At 41.0% G+C, this 26,413-nt stretch overlaps 1 protein-coding gene across 2 annotated transcripts in view; it reads left to right on the forward strand.

Annotated features, from left to right (window-relative positions):
• Positions 1-22,583, forward strand: part of LOC124183428 (alkaline phosphatase-like) — a 237,491-nt gene extending 214,908 nt beyond the window's left edge. For both annotated transcript variants that reach the window (XM_046571910.1, XM_046571909.1), the window contains 7 exons: positions 1,418-1,592; positions 8,177-8,355; positions 9,413-9,620; positions 12,257-12,397; positions 14,388-14,582; positions 18,669-18,790; positions 20,602-22,583. In XM_046571910.1, coding sequence (XP_046427866.1) covers positions 1,418-1,592; positions 8,177-8,355; positions 9,413-9,620; positions 12,257-12,397; positions 14,388-14,582; positions 18,669-18,790; positions 20,602-20,982 — 1,401 coding nt within the window. In that variant the 3' untranslated portion in view covers positions 20,983-22,583. The remainder of the gene's footprint in view (positions 1-1,417; positions 1,593-8,176; positions 8,356-9,412; positions 9,621-12,256; positions 12,398-14,387; positions 14,583-18,668; positions 18,791-20,601) is intronic.
• Positions 22,584-26,413: the final 3,830 nt, after the last annotated feature.

A 26,413-nucleotide genomic window follows, 5' to 3' on the forward strand; every position in this document is an offset into this window, starting at 1 on the left:
GCTACAGAGTTTCCCGATCGACGTTGACAGTCGCTCCTTCCGTGTTACGATAATGACGAGTGGTCCTGACGGCTTTTTCAGGCGTTTTACGTACACCTCTTATACTCGATGTTTGAGAGCTCCGAAATCTGCTCCGAGCATCAAAGGCGTCAGCAGAACACACCCGGCTAAATTCAATAACGCGGAAAAGATTTAACCCCGGTTTCTCGAGTCATGCCCGCGACTCTGAATCTAGTATTCACCTATAACCGCGGCTCTAAAACGACCCGGAGATTATCATAATCTGCAGTTTTATGGCCCGCCACGGGAAACTCGAACCCCGGTGACCAACTGCAATAAGTCAAGTTTCTCGACGCGGATTTCATTCATCTCTGACAGTTTTATCCATAATTCGCGCTCCGCCCCCCGCGGAAAACGGTATTTTTTATCTACCTAGATGTAACTTCAGGGCCGAGAATATAACTGCAGGAGCGAAATTCGTTTCTTGTCACTTGGAACTGTCACCGAAATCCTTGAGAACATGAATATATGTATAATAATGTATATGCATGGGAATTCCATGCGATTCCGACCAACGTTTGTCCCCCACCACTTTCGATAATTTTGTTTCAGGATTTCATCGCAATTGTCCCAAATCTGAAACAGTACTCCGAATTTTTTCAGATTTTTTATTTAACTGCTCAATTATTTATAAATATTTAGTGTGATTTTGTAAATGATTTTTTTTTTAACTCTAACAAAATTCTCAGAAATTGTTTATTCTATTCCAAACATTTCAAGACTAAGCCCATTACAGGTCTATTCTTCCCATTTTTTTTTAAATATAAGTATAACGTGTGCCAATGTTTTTTTTTTATGAATACGCGTATAATTAAACAAGTTCGAAAAACGGCAGACGAATTGGTCGGATCTTTGATTTTATCTGCGAATTTTTATGAAAATTTTCTATCAAAGTATGAAACCGGTCGAGAAATCTTCTATGTGGAAAACAAAAGCTCTGAGAATTTTTGGAGACCTTTCAGACCGTTTAAGCAACGTTTTAATTAATCAAAAAATTAAAAGTACTAAAAAAAAGAAAAAAATGGACCTGTCATAGGCTCGGTCTTGTAATGTTTGGAAAAGGAAATACAGTTTTTGAAGTTGTTTCGAGAATTTTAAAAAAGCTACTACTTAAAATCACTCTCAATACCTACTTATTAATGATTAACCGGTTGAATGAAAAATCTAAACATATTTAGGCTACTGTTTCAGAGTTGGGAGAAGTGGAGAAACAAAATTTTAAACAAAATCAAAAATCGTGAAGGTCCGAGGAACGGTTGGGTTCGCATGGAATTCCCCAAATATAGGTACCCTGAGCTTTCTCTTTCCTCATTTCTTTACTTCTAAACATTTTTCTTCGTTATTTTACGTGTTTCAGACCTACAACATGGACGCTCAGGTCGGCGAGTCTTCGGCCTGCGCAACCGCCCTACTTTGCGGTGTTAAGGCCAACTACGAAACCGTCGGACTCGATTCCTCTGCAAGATTCGAGAACTGCTTCTCAAGCCACAACGCGAAGGTACCGTCGCTGATCAGCTGGGCCCAACAGCAAGGTGAGGCCACGATAGTTTTGACGAGGCGAAGACGAACGGACTGGTGAGAAAGCGGGTGGATTCTGGAAATTTATGTCCGAGACAAAGAATTATTGAAGTCGATTGGGGTTTGCTTCTTTTAAAAGCGTGCGCACGAACGGTTATCGTCGTTACCATTTCATAGCGGATTCGGAGGGTGAATCAAAGACCGTGATGAGAGAAAATTTTTACCATATTTACTCTGGGACTCGAGGGGCTGACGACGCTGGAGTTTGATCTGCATTTTTCCGACGTCTTTTTTGAAGTGAAAAATACGGTTGGTAGGTACACAGGTGAAGAAACCTTTGCTCATCGGTATAAACGCGTCAATCGGTTTTCCAACCCGCGTTTAACGCAAAGGAGATGTAAGCAAGTTAGGAAAATATAAAGGTTCCGATCTGAACTACGCCGTTTTTCAAAAAATATTTTATGCTCAAGCCTCGAACAGACTCGAGAATTGTTTTTGCGTGTCTACGATTATTGTATTAAATTGTTCCACTCGAGGGCGATTCCAGTCTTTTATTGAGAATCTTCCTCGGCCTCTATGGGACATTTATTTCCTAATAGAACTTTCGTGCTTGTGTGTGTGAACAGGTTCAGAGATTCACGTGCTATAAGAAACTACCTACGCTCTGGGGCGACTGAATTTTTCGTGGTGTGCTGTTTTTCAGCTGATGATGGATTGGGAATTTCAAGTATTCGATATTCGGCCACAAGCCGGTTCTTGTCGAAGCCAATCACGAGCTTGTGCGGTTTTGCAGAATTTTTTAGGCGTCAATATTCACCGCTCAGGCCTGAGCCATCAATCTCATCAGATTTTCGCATGAAATGTTTTCTAAATTTTGCCTATACAGAACGTCACGAAATAATGTCAACTTTTATGAAATCGCTTGAAACCCTATAAATTCTTTAAAAGTTTTCACCAAAGCTTAAATAATTTTATCGAATATCGTAAATTATTCTTTCAAGTTTCCGAGTCGAATTTTGTCTCTTTTTTTTATATTGAATTCTTATGTATTAAGTTTGGATTAAATCCACAAATTATCGTTAAACCTTACGATGTTCTTAAAAGTTTTCTCGTACTATCTTTTGAGTTGTAAAAGAGAAGAAAACAAAGAAGAAGAAGAAGAAGAAGAAGAAGAAGAAGAAAAATAGGGAGAAAAAAACCCTCAAACATTGTATCGACTTTTATAAAATCCGATAAAATTCTATAAATTCTTTAAAGTATCGTCACAAAGCTTTTCGAAACGCATGAAATTTTACAAATTCTTATAAATCTTCGATGGATTCCAATGCGAAGTTGGCACTAAAAAAAACTTGGGTCAAGAAGTCTCGAGCGACATTCTCGTCGTTATACCGTAAAATGAAAAATGTTATGCGAAAAGTGAGGGTCGAATCGAAGAGTTTATTCGATCCCTGATCAGGTCGCAGTTCGGATTGATCTTCGCGGGGTAAAAGGCGTCCATCACTGACGTGATAAATACGGCTGAATCGAAGGATCTCGGTGAGAGATAAACCCGACCGAATTCTCCAGGCTCCAGACCCACTTTCGAATTCCTTCACTTTCCCATCGCTCTTGGATACGGAGGATAGATCTGTTCCGTGAGAGCGACTAAAACCGCAGTTTTACTCCGAAGTTCCAGAGACCCGCAGAGTGTGGCGTGCGGGTCTCACATATGCCGAGACGCAAGCTCTTCTTGGTTGGTTGCACGACCGCTCGGCTCATTAAGATTGATTGCCTGGTTGATTAATTGCACGGGAACGTTAGCTCGGGTTCCCCGCCCCCGCCTTCGCCCTCGGCTTTCCGGCCCCGCAGCATCCCCTTTTATCTATCCGCGAATCTACTCCTTTCGCCTCCGACCACGGCTCCCAAATTGCTCGCAATATCGCGTCGCATTTCACTCTAAGCAACTCGTTCTACGCGCTGTTGAATTCTTGTTGGAATTCTGGTGAGAAAAAGCTCCCTGGACATGACGCGTTTGAAAATTGGTGCAGTTTTACCGTGTGGAAATAATTTTCGGGTCGGTAGCTGAACGAGCAGCGTCGCCATGTGCCGCTGTGACTTTAGGGAAATACTTTACAATTTGGTAATGAATCAGCTGGCTACTAATTATAACGATAATATACCACTCGAGGGTATTAAAAGTCCGACATTCGCGGCCTTTAAATTTATCGTCCCTTTTTCCCTTGGACGAATTTTTCTCTTCTTTGCTTACTTTTTTTTATTTTTTTATTCCTTGTTCCGGGGTTTTCAACTCACAAATTTTTCAAGCTTCTTTCAAATTCGCGGCGATTAAACCGGGGACCGTAAAGCTCGGCCTTGTGTCTCCACGTTTTGAGGGTCGATCGTTGCAGGGAATCTTGGTAAGTATACATGAAAATACTCCCGGCGTTTTCTTTCTGGTCTTATTTGTAAGCTCTTTGTTTCGAAATTTCTGAACGTGAATTCACTTCCTACCGCTCCGTAAGACCGTTGAATAAGGAGAATATAAGCTTGAACGGTAATTCTAGTATACACTTGTAAATTTTTCATCACGGTACAAGAATGAAGCGAAGGGGGTGGCGGGCTTAATGGGAAGCAAAATTTAATGCCGCGAGGCTCTTTCGTCCGCCTAAATATTCGCGGCAAAGAAGACGTTCCTTTTAAAAATTCAATGCCATTTGCTTTAGGAATTTTTTCACGCTCCTCGCGGCCATAATATACGGCTTTTGTGCAGTCAGCCGTCACAAGATGCACGTTGGCTTTCAATCGGGTTTAAATTATTAGGCGAATAAGACTTTTTCCCCATTTTTGAAAGCTCTGCATCGTCCCTCCTCTGAGTGACATCTTTACTTTTCGACCGATGTACGTCGAGAAAATGTCATTTCCCAGCCATCCGTTCCCCTCGATTTTTTCATCCTTCGTGTGCACAGCTAAAATTCATCCCGGCCGTATCCTTTCACCGGATACGCATTTCGTCTCGGATTCATCTTTCGCTATCCGATCAGAATTCTGTTGTATGTATGCGTATATCGTCCTTTAGCTAAGCGTAAGATTCGATTGAGATTCCCCAAAAATCGAGTTTATATTGAGTGATCGAAGGAATTGCTTGAGAACAGAGATACCTTCCGAAAGTGAGCTCTAGAAAGCTCGTCTTGGGTAGAATTGAATTGTTCGCCTTTTTCCGAGTTTTGTTTTTACTTTAAACTCTCCTTCTTTTCACGAAACTGAAAGTATTTTGCTCGTGTATATAATACACGCATGTAATCAATAAACGTATTATGTTACGCGCGAGCGGTCTTACCTTCCGTAAAATTTTTTACTCCCCAATATCCCTATTCAAAAGAGAAAAATACGTCTCAGTTTTTTCCTTCCCAAATCGCAATTTCTTTCAACCTTTCTCTCGTAAACCTCCAGCAGTGGCTAGTTTTCGATATTAAACAAAGGTCAACCCTTGTAAGAAAATATTTACACGGGTGTGGAAAAACAACAAAGGGAAGATTAAAAAAAAAAAAAAAAACAACAACAAGAACAAAATAACCATACAGAATTAAAAAAAAAATAAATAAAATACGGAAAGCACAGATTGTTCGTAAAATAATAAATAATATGCGAAACAAGGTCACAATCAATGCACCTTGCACACACGTCTGGATAATTGGCAAAGCTCTAACACAATTCAGAGATATATTCGCGAGTTGCAGGGTGGAAAAAGAAACTTACTCGATGAATGAAATAACAGCCCTGTCCCAGAACTCCGGGTACATAGGGCACATTGATTTTAGAAGGAAAATTTCGATAATCTCCAGGCATAAACTATACTCGCACAATTTCGTGATGATATTAGTCGGGTGAAATCCCCCTTTCGCTACCCCATTACCCAGGAAATTCTGATCCGAAGGGATAAGGCTGCAGGTAATTAACTGCGCGAATTATGGACACGTGATCGGAGGTTCGAAATTCGAACGGTTCTAGGCTTGGGAAAAACACGCTTCACGACGCTAATCCAGACGCGCACTTTCTTTTCGAATATAATATTCAACCCCCGAGGTCACGGTGTATAAATTTTTATAGCCACCGTTACGCTATTTTATATCAAGGGCGGCAAACACGCCCGCACGCTTCGCAGTGAGGCTTTCTTTCCCTCTGTCTGCCCCTAAAGTAGCTATAAAAACGCGTCGGGCTAGTTGTGACTTTATAAATAATTGATACACTCTGTTTATAAAATGTCAGAATTTGTTCTGATTTTCACGTATTTTATCCGCTCGCGTGCAGGGATAACTTAACTCGCCGGAGATCTCACTACTGGTCATAGCTGTTAAATTTTACGATCATTTTTACGAATGTGTATAACAGGCATCTAAAACGGACAATCTGATCGCTGCGATTTTGCCGAATTTTTATTCGTCGGGATCTGTTTACGAAATGATTGTGCAAACTGACAACGAGTTCAACGGTGAATAATGTGTATCCCGATATAATGTTTGGTCAAGTATACGTCGACGCGTATATATACGCGCACATTCGTGTACGCCTGTGAGAAACGAGACCCCAGATCTTAGCGATAAAATGGTCGAACGGCCGGCCAAAGGACCCTCAGTTTCAACACCGGCCTTATCCTAAGTCAGCGTTTGGTTATCGTGGGACGATAATTTTTCAGTTACCCATTCTCTGGTCTAAATAGTCTGGTTTACGGCGTTGAACCGGTCCACGAAATGTCGTTCGAACGTTATACTAGATCGTTCCGAGTTTTAGTCTCGCGCCGAAGTCAATTTTACTATCGCAGGATGACCCTAAACTTTGAAATTTCGTCAGAGATTGCAGGTGTTTTCATTTTCATTTGAAAACGATGAGTTTTTAGATATTTTCCGTGATAATTTTCGGTGATCTTCAAAGCTTTGACAGCCCTGCATGGTAACTGTTGACGATCGGTAAACTTAGGAGGGAGCAAAACGGGTTCGATGAAATATTACAAAAGGTATAATAACGTGCTGATAGCTCTTTCCTCGAGAAAATTCGAAGAGAGAGGATCTTGAAAAAGTTAATTAACTCATCCAAGAAAAAAGAAGAGTAAATCATAGGAGGGCGGTTCTTTTGATGAATGGAAATCATTGGCCGGAAAGATGGTTCTAACAGAGGTCGAATGCGGATAAAAGAGAAAACAGGTCAGCTTGAGTCTACACGACCATTTCAATACCGTTGATAACTCTTCGCGTACCGGGTGTCGGTTCTATCCAATGAATGTAACGGATGAATGCTACTCGATGAAACCAATTTAACCCCAAACGATTAATCCAGATGGAGCAGGAAAGAGATGGCTCCCTCGCATTCCATGCATGGGAAAATTCTTCTTTCGGAAGTTGCAATTTTGCATGCCTGCACATTTTCTATCAGACGAGAAGATGGAACCGTGATTGAACTGCCTCTCCAGAATGCTGCGGAACAGATTGCTTGATCAAAGATCGAAGCTCAAGTCTCTCGCGTAATCATTTTTCTTCATTAATCTATACTTTAACCTCAGCGATTTACTGCGGTTTCCAGCTTTAGTAACCAAATTTTAGTTTTTTAATACGAACTTCAGCTTTGGTCGATGGATTGAGAAATTCTGAGAAGCTTGGAGAAGGCGGTTTCCATCTCACAACAATGCGACGGATAGCTGGTAAGTCTGGACCGGTCGAAGGGAAAGAATATCTGTGAAAAAAAGACGAGAAACAGCTACTAAGAAAGTTAAAAAAGGGTAGAGAGAGGAAGAAAGAGAGATTAAATTAATTGCGATTTATTTTTTGTACATTCTGATGAACAATCATGTAGTTGCATATGTACGTGGGTAATATATATCAGCTAATGTTGTGTCATACAAAGAGGGAGAGAAAGAGAGAGAAAGGAAGGAGGGAATGAAGAACGAAGAGAAACTGAGAAAACAGGGCAACGTTGTGCGGGATATATCAGAGGAAATTGAGTCTCTTTGTTTGATGAAATACGCTTCCTCGGGTCAGCTTCAACGCCCGGTTATGAACGGTGACACTTTTTTTTCATTTTCTTTTTTATGCTAAGGGTTCTTTTTTCCTCCTTTTGTTAATAATTGAATTCCACAGACCATGATGAACGGGGATATATCCACACGTATGCATCGCGAGCCTTCGACGAGAGAAATCAATTATTCTTTCTATACGCTTCGTAAATTTAATTATAAACCAAGCCACGAAAAAACTGCGTTGTATATAATATGCAAGCATTTTCGTACGGAATTCTGCCCTGTAGTCTATAACGCTGTGCACCACATCCTGCGTAATTATTCATCGATAAAATGATTATTTGTCACAGCAACGAACGGCGCTTTTCGAAACGAATCTCTTCGTTCGACATTCGCTCATTTCGAATTTCGCGCGGTTAGTGAAACGCCGCCTGTGATTGGCCGGAGCTCTTTTGACGTCACGGATCGTCGAAAGTGGCGCCGTCCCGCGGCTATACGGCTTGGCGCGATTAAATCTCGATTAATGTATATGTTATAGCGTAGACGCTGCTGATTTCTGAATTTTATTTTACGCTCCGCGATTCCTGATTAGTCTTATTCGTGCCTTCGCAGGAAAGTCAACCGGCGTAGTGACGACGACGAGAGTGACGCACGCGACGCCAGCGGCGTTGTTCAGCCACGCGTCCAGTCGCTATTGGGAGGATGACGGCAAGGTTCCACCGGCTGCGAGACGCTCCTGTAAGGACATTGCTCGACAATTTCTCGAGGACGAGCCTGGCCGTAACATTAACGTAAGTCTGCTGCATGGATACTGAGCTACAGCTGTACCCGCTCCATTTATTTTTATTTCTCTCACGAGACCTGAAACTGTGATTGAACGACGCCTGTATACCGAAAAATTACGGGAAGTCCACCGAACTCGCCGCTTTAGGCGTTCATCCGAGCGAAAGAATTGTGTCAATTAGGCTCTTACGTTTTGCTTAATTGATCATTGAGTCATCCATGTTATATGCCCAAGTTATTTCTTGTTGAAAAGTAACATAAAATTAGTGACTTCTGAAGAATTGTTGCTTTTTTTTTAATTTTTACTTTTACGTTTCACATCTATTAATTTCATCGCCACTGATCGAAGATCGAAAGTAGAAAAGAAGAAGAAACGCAGAAAGAATAGTCAGATATTTTATTCGTCAATGACACTCGAAAAATTATTTCCAAAAAAAAGTAACTGCTTAATAATCCCTGTTCAAAAAACTTTTCACCGTCATGTGTATCGAATAAAAAGTTACTCTGCATCCAAAGGAATAATCTACTTGCACACGAACCAATTATACGAAAAATTCTCTGCGATTGACTTATTTGACTTGAAAATATTATTGTAATACCACAGCAAACTTCGGCGTGGTAAAACCCCAGCATCGTCAATAAATTTATTGCAGATGTAGAATTCTGAAAACTTGAATAAAGAAAAAACCGTGAAAAAAAGTCCATCGATAAATCTAGATATCGCGTGCGCGAGGGACGGTTGTCAGATATCGCATTTCGCATACAACTAAATACGTTATATAATGATAAATCCTCGCCACGATACCAAGTATACGCGTATGGATTTGAAGGACTTTTCGCGCTGTTGAATGTATGCCATACGTATTACCTAAAGCGTGATATATTGATACGCATTATATTTTCTCGGTAGAACCTTTGAAAATCGACGTCAACCGCGTGAGTGATTGATCGATCGAAGAGCGAAGTAAAAACGGCAAAAAAACAAACCGCACAAGACCCTTTGCCGCTGAACAATAAGCCTGTATCGCAGCCTGTATCTAGCCTAGCGTGTGTTTTATTGTGCAGGTTCTGCTGGGCGGGGGAAGAAGGCACTTCGTACCCAAGGTTGCCATGGATCCTGAGGAACCTGAGAAGGAGGGTCGCCGACTCGACGGCCGAAACCTGATCGAGGAATGGTCACGCGAGCGTCGCCTTCGCAACATCGACGCCGAATACGTGTGGAACAAGGAACAACTGGAAAACGTTGACCCTCGCAAGGTCAAGCACTTGCTTGGTGAGTTGACGTTTCGATTCCTCCCTTGTATATTCTTCGGAGTACGAATGGTCGAGACAACAAGTAATCGAATTTGCGGATGAGATCGAAAAATCTCTGAGAATTTCGGGGAGTTTTCATAATCAGGGGAAGTCGGAGAATCTTGAATACGACAAATCTAATAACTTCGATACATTTCGTAATTCAAATTCGACATTCGTATCGGTGCATTAACTAACTGAATAAAAATTAAATGCTGGCTGAGACTGCAAAACCGATTGCAGTATGGATCAGTTTTTTGAATTCTGTCATCCCTTCAATAACACATTAATCGCCGGTTTTCCACGGTGTGGAGACAAAATGTACGTTCGTTTGTAGTCAAGCACACCTACGCCAGGCAGTGGTTTGTGATTTACGAGAATCAGACAGCCGGCTTGTCCGGTTTAGTTCACCACTGCAGCCGTCCCCGCGTTGCGGTGGCTGGCTTCCAGTCACTGGATAAAATTCCAGCGTGTTTAGTCGAGAGGCCGGTTATTCCCAGCTGTGCGTATAACCGTCAGCAAAAGTGATTGTGAGCGTTGTTGCGCCAAGTACGAAGAGTACAACGTACAACCTACAGTGATGAGTATCGCGCTGCAGTCAGACAGGCAGCTGAAGCGCACGCTGCAAGTAGTGAGAGCCGTTTGCGGTCCGGCCGTATTTCGGGCGCATTTACATAGTCGACGTCGAGTTTTGCGTCCGTCAGGGACGTCGGACGAGCCATTGAGCTGTCAGTTCGGGTTGAAATTCCGGGCGTAGTTTCCAGCCTTTCAATAGTAATGACAATGATAACAACGACGAGATACCAACACCGTTTTCCGTTCGCGATGTCCTCTCACGTGTTTCTGATCTGTGGGGTGGGGTACAAAAATGCGAAAGACCACATATTCGACGGGATGAAATCCCAAAAGTTAAACTATCGATGGTTAAAAACTTAGAAAGACCGTAAATACGATAAGATGACTTGTGGAAAAATAAAAATTGAGAACACCAAAATGTATAAATACATTTTGCGAAAATACCGAAGAGTCAAAAAGTCGACTTTTCAAATCTCAGACTCATGCCTGTGTCGAAAATTTACGAATCTGAATTTATCAATAACGACTGACCAAAGACTCCAAAGGTCGAAATCCCAAAACCCGCTAAAGACAGAATGGCCAAAATGCCGGAAGGCTGGATGATGTCGGAACTCGTATATTTTCTCCAACGCCACATGTATCTGATGGCCGGTATATAGTGTCATCTAGCATAAGTCTACGTAACTGTGACAACCGTATTGCAACCTTTCGGCCTTCTGGGCCTTCTGCATTTTACAGATCATAATTTTACTCCTTCCGAACTTTGTCGTTCGACGAGAAATTTTTTCGGTTTTGCGGCTGTTCGAAGTATTAGCCACTCTCAGTTTTTACTTTCGGAACTTTCGTTTCTCTGTACCTCCACATTCTGTGCTTTGGTCATTCGGAGTGCCGACTGTTCTGAAAATCCTTTTCCGAACAAGAGAGTGTTCGGTTAAATGAACTTTCGGGAAAACGATTATTCTACTGGGTGATTTACCAAAAATCCCAACTTCGGTACGCTGATCATTCGTTGTTTTAAAGTTCGTATCTAGAAAATTTCGGGTTTTCGACCAGTCGACTTTTTGATCTTACGAAATTTTGACCCCCCCACCCAGTCTTGCGATTAGACCGGAAACGGAAGTTACGGACACTAATGAACGTGCGCTATCGCGGCACCTGATACGTGCCGAGTACCCAGATGCGGAGCTTGCACGCCGGAAACTTCATGCACTGTAACGAGCTTTCGCTTAGCCAACTTTTCACAACGAAAATAGTTCAGTGGCGTATTAGGGGTACTCGCGCTTCAACCAGCAGCGCCCATCTCTACTTACCCACCTTTCAATCTTGCTTAAATATTCTTCTAACCAAGCTGAACGCGGCCGTGGCTGCAGCTTAACAGGAATACAAAGCTCTGCGATAATCCCTTCGCGATCTTCCCAACTCTGCGTGGCAACGCCACCGTGCAACGCTCTTTGCGGTTATATCCTACACTGTTATTTTCCCTACTGAAATGAGTTACTACCGTGTATTTCATTCGCCCCCGCCAACTCTTGCCCTTATTTCTCCTCACCTGACGACCCTCGCGTTCAATACACAGACGATTCTGTACAGACATACCTACGTAAACCATCGACGTAATAACGTGCCGGGTTAAATTCCCTCGGTGAGACAAGGGCCGCATTTATACGTTGCTGTGCTCTGATCCGCGTTAAATCGAGTCATTCAAACATCAACGAGAAAAAGCCACGAAGGATTTTGCCCGTTAGCTAGACCTGCATGAGCTACGTTTCAAAAGCTCGGTATCAATGCGGAGGAAATCTGCGGGAAAGTATCAACATTGTGCACCTTATAGCTGCGTTGAGCTTTCCGGAGTAGGTTCACACTGCGCAGATATATTTAGGAAAGATTTACGAGACGCAGCTTGTTTTTTATCGTCGGAAATGAATTGACAGAGTTTTTGTTTTTTTTTAATTTATTTTGCGTTTTTACTACAGTGTATTTTGCACGTTGCGGTTCGTTTTCGATGTCACAATGTCTATGATTCTTTTTTCTCCTCTTCAGGTTTGTTCGCCTACTCGCACATGGATTTCGACGTCGACCGAAACACAAATGGTACAGGCGATCCGTCGCTTACCGAAATGACTTTGAAGGCACTGCGTATACTGATGAAAAATCCGGAGGGATTCTTTCTGTTTGTCGAAGGTAAGCAAAGGGAAGAGGCGGAGAGATATTTCTTGTTACTCTAATTCTCGAGTGAAATTAAACGCGATTGTCGCCAAGGTTTGTTCAGTACTCAAGTACCGCACTTAACTATGTTTTATCAGGTTTAATTACGGTTATTGTATTAATCTTGTTACCATTAGCGTACCGTCGGCTTGTATTGTTATCTCGTAGCGGGTGTAGAATATCTCGACAGCTGGGTACAAGGCATGGAAAATACAAGGTTCGTTGTCGGAACACGGTCGAATGTCAGTTGTTTTATCTTGATAAGGGGATTTAACGGCCGTACGATCCAGTAAAACGTCACGGAACAAAAACGATAATAGAATCAGAGTTCGAGAAGTTAGTTCAGAGTTGATTGTCTCTTTTTTTTTCAAAGAGAATCCCTGGTCAACATTTAATAATAATATCAGTAAAAGACTGGAAGCTTCAATTCGAAATATTCAGTTACTGATAACTTCAGAAAAATCACGTCATTTCTCTGTTTTTTGATTTTTTTTCCTACTGTCAGTCCTATTTCAATAGATATGGCATATATTTTGGTTATGCTTGAATTTTATAAAAATCTCTTCAATGACGGTCACGTATATATTTTAATTAAACTCAAGATTATTAATTCCATTTACCTACAGCAATTTTGTGTATGTAGCGTGTTTGCAGTGAGAAAAAAATTTCAGCTGCAGCAATTTATAAAGTATTCTTTACTTTATACCAGCAGAATAAGCTATTTAATTTGACAGAGTAGTACGAACGACGGTTTCTTGGAGTTGTAATCATAATGTTTTTAATTAACCTGATGTGAGTAATATTTCTAGTTCTGCATATAAAATTTGTAGGTTTGAATTTTTTTCGTTACGTTTTACAGTGAGAGATAATATTATTCTTATATAATATTGAACTTCGTTGAATCTAGCTGATTGGAGTTAATTATTTCAAAGTAAACACGCCTTCTTCCCATTTTTAAGTAAAATACAGAACAACCGATGTTCACAAAACGACGGAATTATAAGCGACTATCGATGACGCTTCGGTTTTTCTTTACAAAGAACCAGCTTCCCTCAATCCGGGAGCTGTGTTAACATACATTGTACACTATACACTAAGGTGACTGTCTTGTAATACGAGCTTTGGTTGGAAAGTGTTTTATCGGCTAAGGAAACTTTTCTTCTTTCCCCATCATCTCTTTCTCCCTATAATTTTCTCTTTATTCTCCGGTGGCTTGCTTGTACAGTAAATTAATAAATTTTCAACTTGTTCAAGATCGCAATTATAACATCATAAAACCGCTTAACAATATTTCGTCTCGTCTGCTGATCTCTTATAGGACAAACATCTCACGTATCATCGTTATAATGTTGAGATTCCGGCCTAACTTTCATAAGTTTCAAACTTCATCCAACTTTTTAGTCGAATGCAGTAGAACCGTATAAGAAATAGAACTTTATCAAGAAAATAATTTGCCCCATTTATTAGAATTTACTCTGATACTGTCCCTTTCCAAACCAAACTGATATTCGAGGGCGCTTAAACATTGTGATTTTAAGGGGTTCAGCCTTTCTACAAGGGTGCCAAGGAAAAAGAAACACTGCGTATTAAAATGTAAAGGCAATAGACGGCCCGTGAATAATGAGAATATATTTACGAATGTTATACCTCGATTGTGGTACATCGGCTATTCAACGTATAATCAATACATGGCTTGGTGATGAGTATGTCGAAGCCGTTATGCATAATTATAGTCAATTTATTTATGCTCAGCGACCCGTAGCTTGATACAGATATTCATTGTTTATCTCGAATCGTACGTACTGAAAATCTGTGCGTTATACGTAAGTTATCGTTAGCGATAATACATTGAGTGTTTTTCTTTCAAAAGGATCGAAAGACACGGTCGTAGGTATAATTTGTCAGAGATCGGACCTCCTCGGTCGCGTTTTCGGTCATGTTTATAAGTAATAATGATTTTGACAAGGTGGCAGGATCGATCACGCCCATCACTACAACAACGCTTATCGGGCCTTGGACGAGACCCTGGCGCTGGAGGAGGCAGTTCGGGCGGTCATGGACGAAGTTGACCTCTCAGAAACGCTCCTGCTCGTGACAGCGGACCACTCCCACGTACTGACTCTCGGAGGGTTGGCTACTCACCGGGGCAACCCGATCCTAGGTTAGTAGACACGAGCCCTATGTACAGACTCTATCCGCTTTTCTATGGATACACGTGTACGCCGCCCTGCCGTCGCCATAATTCAATGAGATTCAATCTGCTCGACATACGTGTATACGGGGCTCTTCTATAGGGTGGGAGTTCGCAGATCGCCTCTCGCCTCCGGTAAATCGAATCCCGAGTTCCACGTCGTAAATGTAAATAGAGGTTGCAAAATTTTTATCGTCATATGTATACGCGCATGTATACCTATACGTAGACACGACGTACGGGGTTCACCTCGTCCCGGGGAACCACTTGGAGTGATAGACCGAATTGCACCTTTTTACTTGGTTCGAGGCAACTCGAGTCGCTGCGCCAGGTCCAGACGTCCTCGAGAGTTCACTGCAACTATAAACCAGCGACGCGATATTCCAACGTTTCACGTTTCTCTCCCTTTGCCCCCCCCCCCCCCCTCCCCTTTTCCTTCTTCTTCAATTTTATTTCATCACTTCACGTACCGCGAACGAGGTTAAGGACGATACTCTTTCAGGAAAGGGAATCGCTCTCCTTTCGAATGCTGACCACTTTGCCAAAGGGGTCCGAACCACTACAAAAAAACGAAAAAGAAAAAATAGAAGAAGAACTTTCGTCAGGAACGGGATCTCGTTCAATTAGCCTCTTCTTCTACGGTACGCCAAAACAATTCACCGGCTTCCACTTCCACGACCATCTCACCGTTCAAGTGTGGATATCTTCGCCTCGTGTATGGTACATGTATATGGGTATTTCCACTTCGGGGACGGTGAATTCGTTATATACCTACTCCAGACTTTTGAGGAGCGACTTTGTGTGCTGTATCTACGGCTTTATAGGTAAATCCATTTTGAAGTTGAGGCACGTACGGAAGTTCCAACGATTCGCCTCGTCGCATCGTCACGTTGAGCATACTCGGTACCGGATAGATAGATATACCCATACAGAGTTATACGTACACGTCCATGTTTCGTTGCCTGCAGTCTCTAACGCGCTGACTTGAGATGAATTTTACTGTAAGATGGTTTACTTTTTAGTACCATTCGCGAGAAGACACTGGAAGCGTTTAATCAACTTGAAAGGTTTTCAAATAAACGGTGCACTGTTTTATTCAACAATTTCACCCATGCCTATTCCACGCAATTTTCTCAGGTGCACAAATTAACATTGACTTTCACTTAGTATTTTATAGTCCTTACATATTTTTGCCACAAAGTTTGATTCGAGAAATTTTTGCATAATCTCGAAAGTTTTGAATAAAAATCGAAATTCAGATAAACGAATTGCTTTTTTAATGCAATAATCTGCATGCTGTCGATAGATTCGGTGTTTTCAGAATAATTCATAATAGAAAATTGAATATAATGAGAACGGTTTATACGAGTCGGGCACAATTCAATCCCCCTTAAATTCACGGCACCCGCGGAATAATGTTGGAAATTAATGCTTTCAGGGATATCGAACGTTTTACCAATTCTAATTCTTTTCACTTACTCGTCAGTCAGTCAAGCGTTTTCGCCAATCGGGGATTCAATAACGCTTCGAATCCCGATGCCTGGATCAACGGGGATATCTTAGCTCGGCCATGACGAATAATTTCGTGTTCAATCTCGTCGAAAGTCTCAAGAAAGATGTGGAAAGAGGTGGGGGGGGGGGGGGGGGGAAGGAAGTAAACTTTCAAAGCGAAATCTCGCATCGAGGCCAACCAATCGATCAATTTGTCGAAACCCTTGGACGGACAATCACTTCGGTGGAAACTTCGACACTTCCAGAATAGTTTCGGATCTCTTTGCGTCGTCGAGACTCAGCGGGACCTTTGTCGAAGCGTCAGTAGCCATTTGAATAATTGATTAACGTCTCCGTCGTTGCCCGTGTGCATGTCTACTATGTAACCAACAAACACCCGACAGGAAGAGCCCTTCCAATTGGCGTATACGTGTATATGTAACCTTATAGCTTTGTCCGTTCGGAAGCGATTTTCGAACAGCATCCGTGGACTTTCGGTTCATCTGCCCGTCCCTGCAGCTTGAAGGATGCCCCGGATGTTTCCCAGGAGTGTCAATTCCATGCCGGGTCTTTAATCTTGTCATTGGACGAAGCAGAGCGTGAAATGACTTAATTAATCCAACGTGATACGCGCGGCAACCGTCGTTTCACTCGGCGAGCTACCGTAAACCACCCTAAACACCGGAATGAACCAGGGGTGTGGGAATTAGTTCTGTTCGACTCTCTGCTTACTCACAGCAGGGTCTATTCGGTTATAAAACGGAGTGCAGACCGGATGCTCACCGGCGTCCTGCGAGCCGTGCAACGATCAGGACGCTACCGGTTCGTCGAGTAAAAAGTCCCGCCGCGCCGGGAGAAAGAAATCCTGATCACTTTCACTCAGGTAGCACCATTTGCGGTTTACCTACACGTCCGAGCGTTTTCTTGCCCGAAACCCCGCAGCTTCCGTCGGGCTTTTTATCTTCTCGGGATTTTTCGCCTCGTTGATATCACAGGTATGTTTAACACAGCTTTACGAGGACGACGATATGTGTTATGTGTGATATCCGTATACATACATATACATATATATATACCATCACAGGTTTGGGACGCGGTAACGAGCTGAAACAAGGGCGTGAAAAGACTTGGACCTTGGCATTAACTTGCGTAAAACTAAAAGCATTTAAATGTTGTTTCGAGTGTCAGATTTTCATGCAAATTATCCAACGCTCGGTTGGCTCCACAGTGTTAAGAATAATGTCGGAAAATTACTTTCTTGTTAAAAACTTTCTTTGTTAGGCGTATATAATTAAACTTGGCTCACTTTCTTCAACTTTCTACCACGTATAACTGCATCTTATCCGAAACATTTTTTTAGCCGGCTTCACGTAGTCCCTGCTTTCGGTAAATAATTTGTGCGAATTGTTTCACGCCCTTGTCCTGAAATTAAGAATTCATTCAAAGCCCGTTGTAATTACCACGTTCGTTCCAAAAGTCGTGAGAATCTTACCGTTCCTTTTACCACCGCAACATACTGCAAACACGATAGAATAATCCGAGTGTCGCAAACCGAAGCTAGTTTGAAATCCACGAACTAATCTCCGCTCCCTACAGCTGTTTTCCCAATGGTGATTTAGCTCGTATATCTCTGACATCAGTCCACTATGTTTCTACTTAGTTGAGTGCTTATCTTCGCCCAAGTACTCTCACAGGGTTTATTATTTACCTATTCATAGCAGCGCTCCTTGAATTATTGAGTCTCTAGCGAGATTTTATTGAGCTTGAGTACACGCTTCAGGATAGCGGAGTATAACGTCGTTAGGTAACCTGAGGCGTTAATTATCACCTTGAAGCCAGTAAGTTATATGGATCTGGGGATACTAATTCAAACAAGTTTATTACGGTACTCTCTTTGAATTCTTAACTTATAACGCTCTGCAGAATCGTTGATAACTTGGTACGCGCTGTGCACCATCACTCGGGAAATTTCTTTTCCACCGGAACTTGGCCGAGGGATTTCAAACGTTTAGAATTTCTTGATGAAACTTCGCTGTTATTTTTACATACTTTACCTTGTAGCAATATGGAAGGTGATTAAAAAATGTTGAAAATTTTTCTACCCTCCACGATATGAAATACCGGCATTCATTTCTCGTACAGCGTATTTCGCGATGTTAATTTTCAGCTCAGCTTTTGATCGAAGTCAGTGCAGGCTACCTTATATTGCTTCGTACTAAATCAAACCCGCTATTTTTATCACTGATCCCTGTAATTTCTGCAGGGTAAGTTCACGTCGCGTCGACCAAAGACACGCGATTATTCTTTATTGCTGTGGAGGACGTTATACCTGTACCTTATGTCTGCGAATAAGTAGGTATTAGGTATCTGTGATCGTAAATGCGTCGCCACGATGTCACCTATTATATACGAAACTCCTCTCGCAATCAGCTATTAAATATCGTTCGACTTCTCGTCACGCGATTCGACCCAATCCTCTCTACTGCGTATATTTTTACCCGAATTTTCTGATTTTGAAAAACGTCGTGACATCGGAGCTGATTATGACTCTGTTTTGTTTCGCAGGTTCAGACAGCAAGGTATCGGACCTCGACGGCAAGCCTTACACAACTCTTTTGTACAGTAACGGACCTGGGCACACCGAGCCCAGAGCGGTCCTTCGTGAGGCTGGAAAGGATTCGATTCAGGTGAGAAGAACCACATGAATCTTTCCTTGGCATCGTTCTGTATTCGAATTCCCGAATTCCTATCCTCCGCTTATGTTTACAGTTATACTATAGTTTTATCATACACTGGTTGAAATTTTTTTTACCCCCAATCTAATCGGCAAAAGAACGAAAAATGGGTTCAATAGTTATTTACATATCACAGAAAAAAGATCTAGACTAAATTACTCCCGGATCTATTGAATCGTGAAGAAACGGTGGGAATGAACATTATGAGTAATTAAGGTAATCAGGATCGTAAAAAGGATGAAGCGAAGGAAACTTTGTGCAAGTTAGCCGAGTTTTATTGCGCAACAAGGACAGGGTGAAAAATTAAATAAATATATAACATAAGGACTTTTATAATTAGATACGGTACTCTTCGAGCGTGATATTGAATTTTCCGCCAGATGGTGGAATCGCGATAACTCATATTGGATCCTTCAACCTTGTCGATATCGAGCTGGTAAGGTTATTCTCTTGGCGTTACCGGAAGGTTCCTGGAGTCAAATACGATTGCAAATTAGATGCATACGTGCCTGTATAACAAAGCTATGAGAAATGAGCTAGTAGCAATTTGATTATTATATCGATGGTGGATATACATTGGCGAAAAGTTTATGCGCCCGCATTATTAATGACAGCTTTGTACCTCGATTACCCTTCCGGAATATAAATTACGTTTGAACTAGATTGTGCCCGCTGACCATAGCATAAGACATCTTACATATTTGATACAACATCACAGTTTCGAGGCATCTTAATTTTCGTGTATATACGACGTGGTACACGGACCAACAGTCACGAAGAGAAATCCGGTGACTAGTGTTAATCAACAACCGTAACTCTTGAAATACCCTCTGAAATGACTAATGCACTCCCAAAACAGTTTGCAATTCCTGGAAAATCAGTTAGGTTGCTCAAGTTACCTATACTACTTAGTATATTTTATGGGCTGTTGACCGTAAGATGTTATACTGTCAATTCTATATTCCTGAGAGCCCAGTAAGTGGAAAAAGAGCCCTGAAAATTTATTCAGAATCGAGAAGACCTTTCCTCTAAATTCCGCGAGATGAAAACCTAACTCTATTATATTTTCTTCTCGAAATTTCGACGGGATTTACAAAATACTAATATGAGTTGATACAAACGCTACAGTTTTACAGAATTTCGCGAGAAAACGTCATCGCAAATAGTCCCAAGTCATGTACACTTATATTGCAAGTACATGATTTAAGTTAGAGAACGATAGATCTTGGGCGTCAAATTTCGATCAATGATGTTTTCATGTTGTCCTCATTTCATTGTCCGCGAGATTTTTTATTAATCGCAAAAAGCTCTCAGAAGTTTTTGTCTTGCATGAAATTTGTTGCCCGCAATGCCGCAAGAAAAGCACCACCGCCTAAAATCTAAGGATACAAAGTGAACTATAGTTCGTTTTAATTGTAATATTTCTCTGTCCAACCACTACTAGAAATCAATAAGTGTAAATAGTGATTCAAAAGTGAATTCGATCTGACTGTAACTGCTAATTAATGGTCTCTGAAAAAGTTACCTACGGATAGGCTTTCTATCGGTACTCTGTTGAAATCTGGGCTGCCAGTCTCTAGGCGTTGGTATTTGCTCGAATCACATTTTCAATACCATAACGTAGGATCCTATCCATTTTCGCCCATGGTTACTCCACTTCACATCGAGGATCCATCCAGACCGTACCATGTGTTCATACCTTCGTAGCTTTTCATTGTTTCCAATGCCAATCAATCGGCCTGATCCTTGAAATTTATTCGCAGACCGCCGGAGTGCCCCGCGCCTGGGCGACCCACGGAGGTGAGGACGTGCCCGTTTTCGCCATCGGCCCTTTGGCGACGACGCTGTTCTCCGGAAGCATGGACCAGAGCTACATACCCCACGCGATATCGTACGCGGCTTGTTACGCCCATCACGCCAGTCGGTGCGCCCGGGAATCCGCAATGAACAACACGAGCAGCCCGCAATTGAGTTGCCCTTCGGCCGAACCGAACAGCGCGGCAATTTCCAGCGACGTTATGAACGACCAGGCGCGAAATTTGCCTGCGGGTTCGGCGGAGGTTCCGCAGGTCCTTCGCTTCTTCGTCATTTCACTTGTCGTCCTCCTGCGGGCGATTTTATTACTCCAAATGCCACCGAGTTAATGTCCGAAAGTTACGGGAACAGTGACGAACTTTTATGAATAGACCGAAGAGGGAGAAGGCTGGGAATTTGAGGCCCTTTCAGGTTTCGTTTGACGAAAAAGAAACTACCGTCGTCGGATGGAGAAATCACTATTCGTGGATTCGACAGAGTGATATTTCCAAATTTCGAGCAGGGTGGCGGGAAGTTGGGCGTCGAGAATCCGAAGCAATTGTGAATATTTCCAAATAGTATGATATCCATACATGACTGTGATCCTGCGTTAAACGTTTTGCAGATGATGAACGTGGAATACGTACAAGGGAAACTAATCTAATTCATCGATTATATCTAATGTATAGGCATTATATAAATACGTATACGTATTATTTATACGTACAATTTGAAATAATAAAAGTATTCATTTTTAACGAAAGTCAAAAAGTCGTCTCGACACTCCGGGACCAATACAATGAGGCATTCATGTCCGTTCATTCCCCGTTTGAAACTCTTGGAAGTCTCGTGGAAATTTTCGCTGAATCGAAATGCTAGTCGACAAATTTGTATTACATGCAAAAACTATAACCGGTAATGCAGTTTTTAACAAAGGTAATAGTGTATTTGACAATAGACCACGATCAATTATATATTAAATATGCGCGATTGTTTTTACGACGATTTCCGCATTTCCCAAATGCTATTCCATATTCACGACTTGAATCCGCCTTGAGTATTGGCCCTTACAGAATGAAAACAAAAAGAAACCGTGACCAAACTAGATCAAATTTTTGAACAAAAAATATGTCGATCTATTCTGTAAATAATTTTAGTATAGGAATGTGTATCACGGATGAGATTTATTATAGAATATATATATATACATATATGTATGAATTATATCCATATGTATATACATATGTATATCACTGTTTCATAAAAAAACATTGTAATTATTTCTACCATCTCATTATTTAAAACTGGTGATAATTTCCCATGTCATTTGTACCGAAATATGCATAATGTATTATGTAACTACATATCCTTTTAGTAACTGGAGGATCGACTCGATTGAGAAGACCAACTCATACAATACCATCTTTTTCTGGAGTGAATCGATGAAAATAGCTGTAATTTCTACGACTCCAATCATTGGACCACCGATTGTTTATTTTTTGTATCATTTGAGGGACAAGTTCATAATATTGGATCCTCACTAGTATCAACTTATTCTCGTGTACTTGGATGACAGAAACTGCAAATCACAACAAAAAAATATTGCGGTATTGAAAATCCATAACAGATATCTCAATTTGTGTCATTTTTATTCACTCCATCTCGTTCAGTCGGTTGTTTGTAGTTTCAACTTTTGATAACAGCGCTACATAAGGTATATGTAAATGAATTCTGAAAGCAACTGGTTTCATCATATTTGAAGCTTAATGCTCACTGGAATGTGAAGCTCATTAAATTATTTATTATAAACAAATAAATAAATAACTTATTTACATATAATTTATTCAGTCACGTGTACCTATTGAACGGAATTCGAAGTAGGACGTGTGAAAAGTTGAGAATATATAATTTCGATCCAGAATATAAAGATATTTATCATCGTACAATACAAAAATCCGTACAATACGATCCGGCTCGCTTTGATTCATTCTTTTGAACCTGTAAATCGCAATAATTCTTTTCCCGCGTTAGCACTAATGATACATAAGGAAAAAAATAGTACCACTGAATACTTTCGGTAAATTACATTAAAACTGAGATTATCTACTTCAGCTTTTATGTTAATGGTATGCCTTCAGATAAGAGTATGATACTGCGGTGTGATGATGAAATCAGTCTGAATGCAACCAACGAGGTACTTGGTAGTGTAAAATACCTCGGTTCGATTCTCTATAGGTATTTCAAACAAAAGTCACGTACACACCGACAACGGTCCCCTGTATTAGCTTTCATAAAGGATCGATTAGCCGGTACCAAGAACTGAACGACGATACGTTAAGATGAGTACGAGTGGCTCGACTTAAGAATCTCTCTTACGATAATCCAAATTCTTCATCGATAATTAGGACTAACCGCTGATACTAGATGCACTAAATTAAAATGGGTTACTTGATCAGCAGTATAGATGGATCTATGAATGTTACATTAGAATATCTTCTGCTGGAATATCAATCGTACCATCGGTGAGATTGAGAACGGTCACTTTTCGACATTGCGAAAATTTTCAACAAAAATGCGAAGGGGTTAGCCTTACTTTTTCTTCATTTTTGAAGCCGAAAATTTTTGGTCTCGGATTCGATTCGAATGACCCTTTCCCGACCAATTGGACCCCCTGGAACTCAGAAAACGCAGCGGAAAGAGCGTGGGACCAACAGGAGAGAAATGCCGGGCAAAAAAGCACCAGCTGAAAAATGTCAAAAACACAGGTTCTCGTTTTTTGGCTGTAACTTTTGATCCGTTGATCGCAGCCTATTGGGACTGCACCCAATCGATTTCTCTCGCAAAATTACGTCGGACTAGTGCCAGAAATTATTTGTTCCAGCACTTTTCAAAATCGCGAAAATTTTCGCCAAAAATACAAAGGGGTTAACCTTCCTTTTTTTTTGACCGAAAAATCTTTCGTCTCAGAATTGATTGGTACGACCCTTTTCCGACCAATTGGACCCCCAGGGACTCAGAAAACGCAGCGAAAAGAGCGTGGGACCAACAGGGGAGAAATGGCGACCGAAAAAGCACCATCTGAAAAATGTCGAAAACGCAGGTTCTCGTTTTTTGGCTGTAACCTTTGATCCGTTGATCGCAGCCTATTGGGACTGCGCCCAATCGATTTCACTCGCAAAATTACGTCGGACTAGTGCCAGAAAGAATTGATTCCAGCACTTTTGAAAATCACGAAAATTTTCGCCAAAAATACAAAGGGGTTAACCTTCCTTTTTTTTTGACCGAAAAATCTTTCGTCTCAGAATTGATTCGTATGACCCTTTCCCGACCAATTGGACCCCCAGGAACTCAGAAAACGCAGCGAAGAGAGCGTGGGACCAACAGGAGAGAAATGCCGGGCGAAAAAGCACCAGCTGAAAAATGTCAAAAACACAGGTTCTCGTTTTTTGGCTGTAACTTTTGATCCGTTGATCGCAGCCTATTGGGACTGCGCCCAATCGATTTCTCTCGCAAAATTACGTCGGACTAGTGCCAGAAAGAATTGATTCCAGCACTTTTGAAAATCACGAAAATTTTCGCCAAAAATACAAAGGGGTTAACCTTCCTTTTTTTTTGACCGAAAAATCTTTCGTCTCAGAATTGATTCGTATGACCCTTTCCCGACCAATTGGACCCCCAGGAACTCAGAAAATGCAGCGAAGAGATCGTGGGACCAACAGGAGAGAAATGGCGAGCGAAAAAGCACCTGCTGAAAAATGTCGAAAACGCCGGTTCTCGTTTTTTGCCTGTAACTTATAATGCGTTGATCGCAGCGTATTGGGACTGCGCCCAATCGATTTCTCTTGCAAAATTACGTCGACATAGTGCATGCAAGAATCTATTCAGTCAACGGCTGACCATCGAAGGGCCTGGCTGCTTGAGTCTGGAATCGGCAGGAGAGATGAAGTGTGTATTTCTTGTATGAAACGTGAAAACTAAAAGCATTATACATCATATCATATCATCATACATCGTACATCGTACATCGTACATCATACATCATACATCATACATCGTACATCATACATCATACAACATCATACCTAGTATTACAGTTCGAAACCAAAGTTTGAATTTTCGGATGTTCGGAAAGTGACGTCACCAATCTAAAATCGGCTAGCCGAGTTCCTCAGTCTGGTAACAACCGCGCAGTAGAGCGGACGGTTGAGAGTCGCGCTCCGCAAATTTCGAGTACCGGGTTCTCAACCTCCCAGATCCCGCGCTTCGGGTCCGCTACGCGGTGAAACTCGACTTCCAGGATAAGCGCTCCGTGGTTCCTGGTTCATGTTTACAATAAATTATTTCAATTCGTTTTTCGCGCAACCCCAAATTCGGTAGCTGTCGGTCCGCTAATAAAATTTCTCGACTTCCAGGATAAGCGCTCCGTGGTTCCTGGTTCATGTTTACAATAAATTATTTCAATTCGTTTTTCGCGCAACCCCAAATTTGGTAGCTGTCGGTCCGCTAATAAAATTTCTCGACTTCCAGGATAAGCGCTCCGTGGTTCCTGGTTCATGTTTACAATAAATTATTTCAATTCGTTTTTCGCGCAACCCCAAATTCGGTAGCTGTCGGTCCGCTAATAAAATTTCTCGACTTCCAGGATAAGCGCTCCGTGGTTCCTGGTTCATGTTTACAATAAATTATTTCAATTCGTTTTTCGCGCACGCCCAAATTCAGTAGCTGTCGGTGCGCTAATAAAATTTCTATAACTTTACAATCTTCTCATAATCTTTTTGGTAAAATATGTCGATAAAAAAATTATATCAAACCTTACACATTATTTTTGATTTGTTCTCACGCTGAAAATATTTATTAGTATTCGAGGTATAACTCGAGGTGGTTGGCGGTTTTCGTTGGAGGCAGTTAGGGGTGGTTGCGGGTAATCTCGGTGATTCAGGAGGAGGGGGACGAGGATTTGTGCTCGGTGAGTAAAACACTTTTATAATATTTCATGGCAATTGTCATTAAATTTTATCTGAAATATTTCAAACTTGTCATGTTTACATTAAATTATTTCAATTCATTTTTCGCGCAAGCACAAATTCAGTAGCTATGAATAAGCTTCTACAATTTTTTATATTATTAATCAGTTAATTAATATTCTTATAATATTTGAAGGCAATTGTAACTATATTTCATCTGAAATATTACAAACTTGTCACCTTTACAATAAATTATTTTAATTCATTTTTCGTGCAAGCGCAAATTCAGTAGCTACGAATAAGCTTATACAATTTATTATATTATTAATCAATTATTTAATCAATTACTCAATTATATTAATCCTTACACAATATTTTCGATGTGTTCTTATACTGAAAATATTTATTACTATTCGAGGTATAACCTGAGGTGGTTGAAGGTGGTCGGAGGTGGACGAGGAGGAGGACGAGGAGGACGAGGATTTGTGCTCGGTGAGTGAAACACTTTTATAATATTTCATGGCAATTGTATTTATATTTTATTTAAAATATTTCAAAGTAGTCATGTTTACAATAAATTATTTCAATTCATTTTTCGCGCAAGCACATATTCAGTAGCTATGAATAAGCTTATACAATTCATTATATTATTAAATAATTAATCAATCATATTAATCCTTATACAATATTTTTGATGTATTCCTATACTGAAAATATTTACATTAAATCATTTCAATTCATTTTTCGTGCAAGCACATATTCAGTAGCTATGAATAATCTTATACAATTTATTATATTATTAATTAATTAATTACTA

This window comes from Neodiprion fabricii, chromosome 5, assembly GCF_021155785.1.
Source record: "Neodiprion fabricii isolate iyNeoFabr1 chromosome 5, iyNeoFabr1.1, whole genome shotgun sequence".
Classification (NCBI taxonomy): Eukaryota; Metazoa; Arthropoda; class Insecta; order Hymenoptera; family Diprionidae; genus Neodiprion; species Neodiprion fabricii.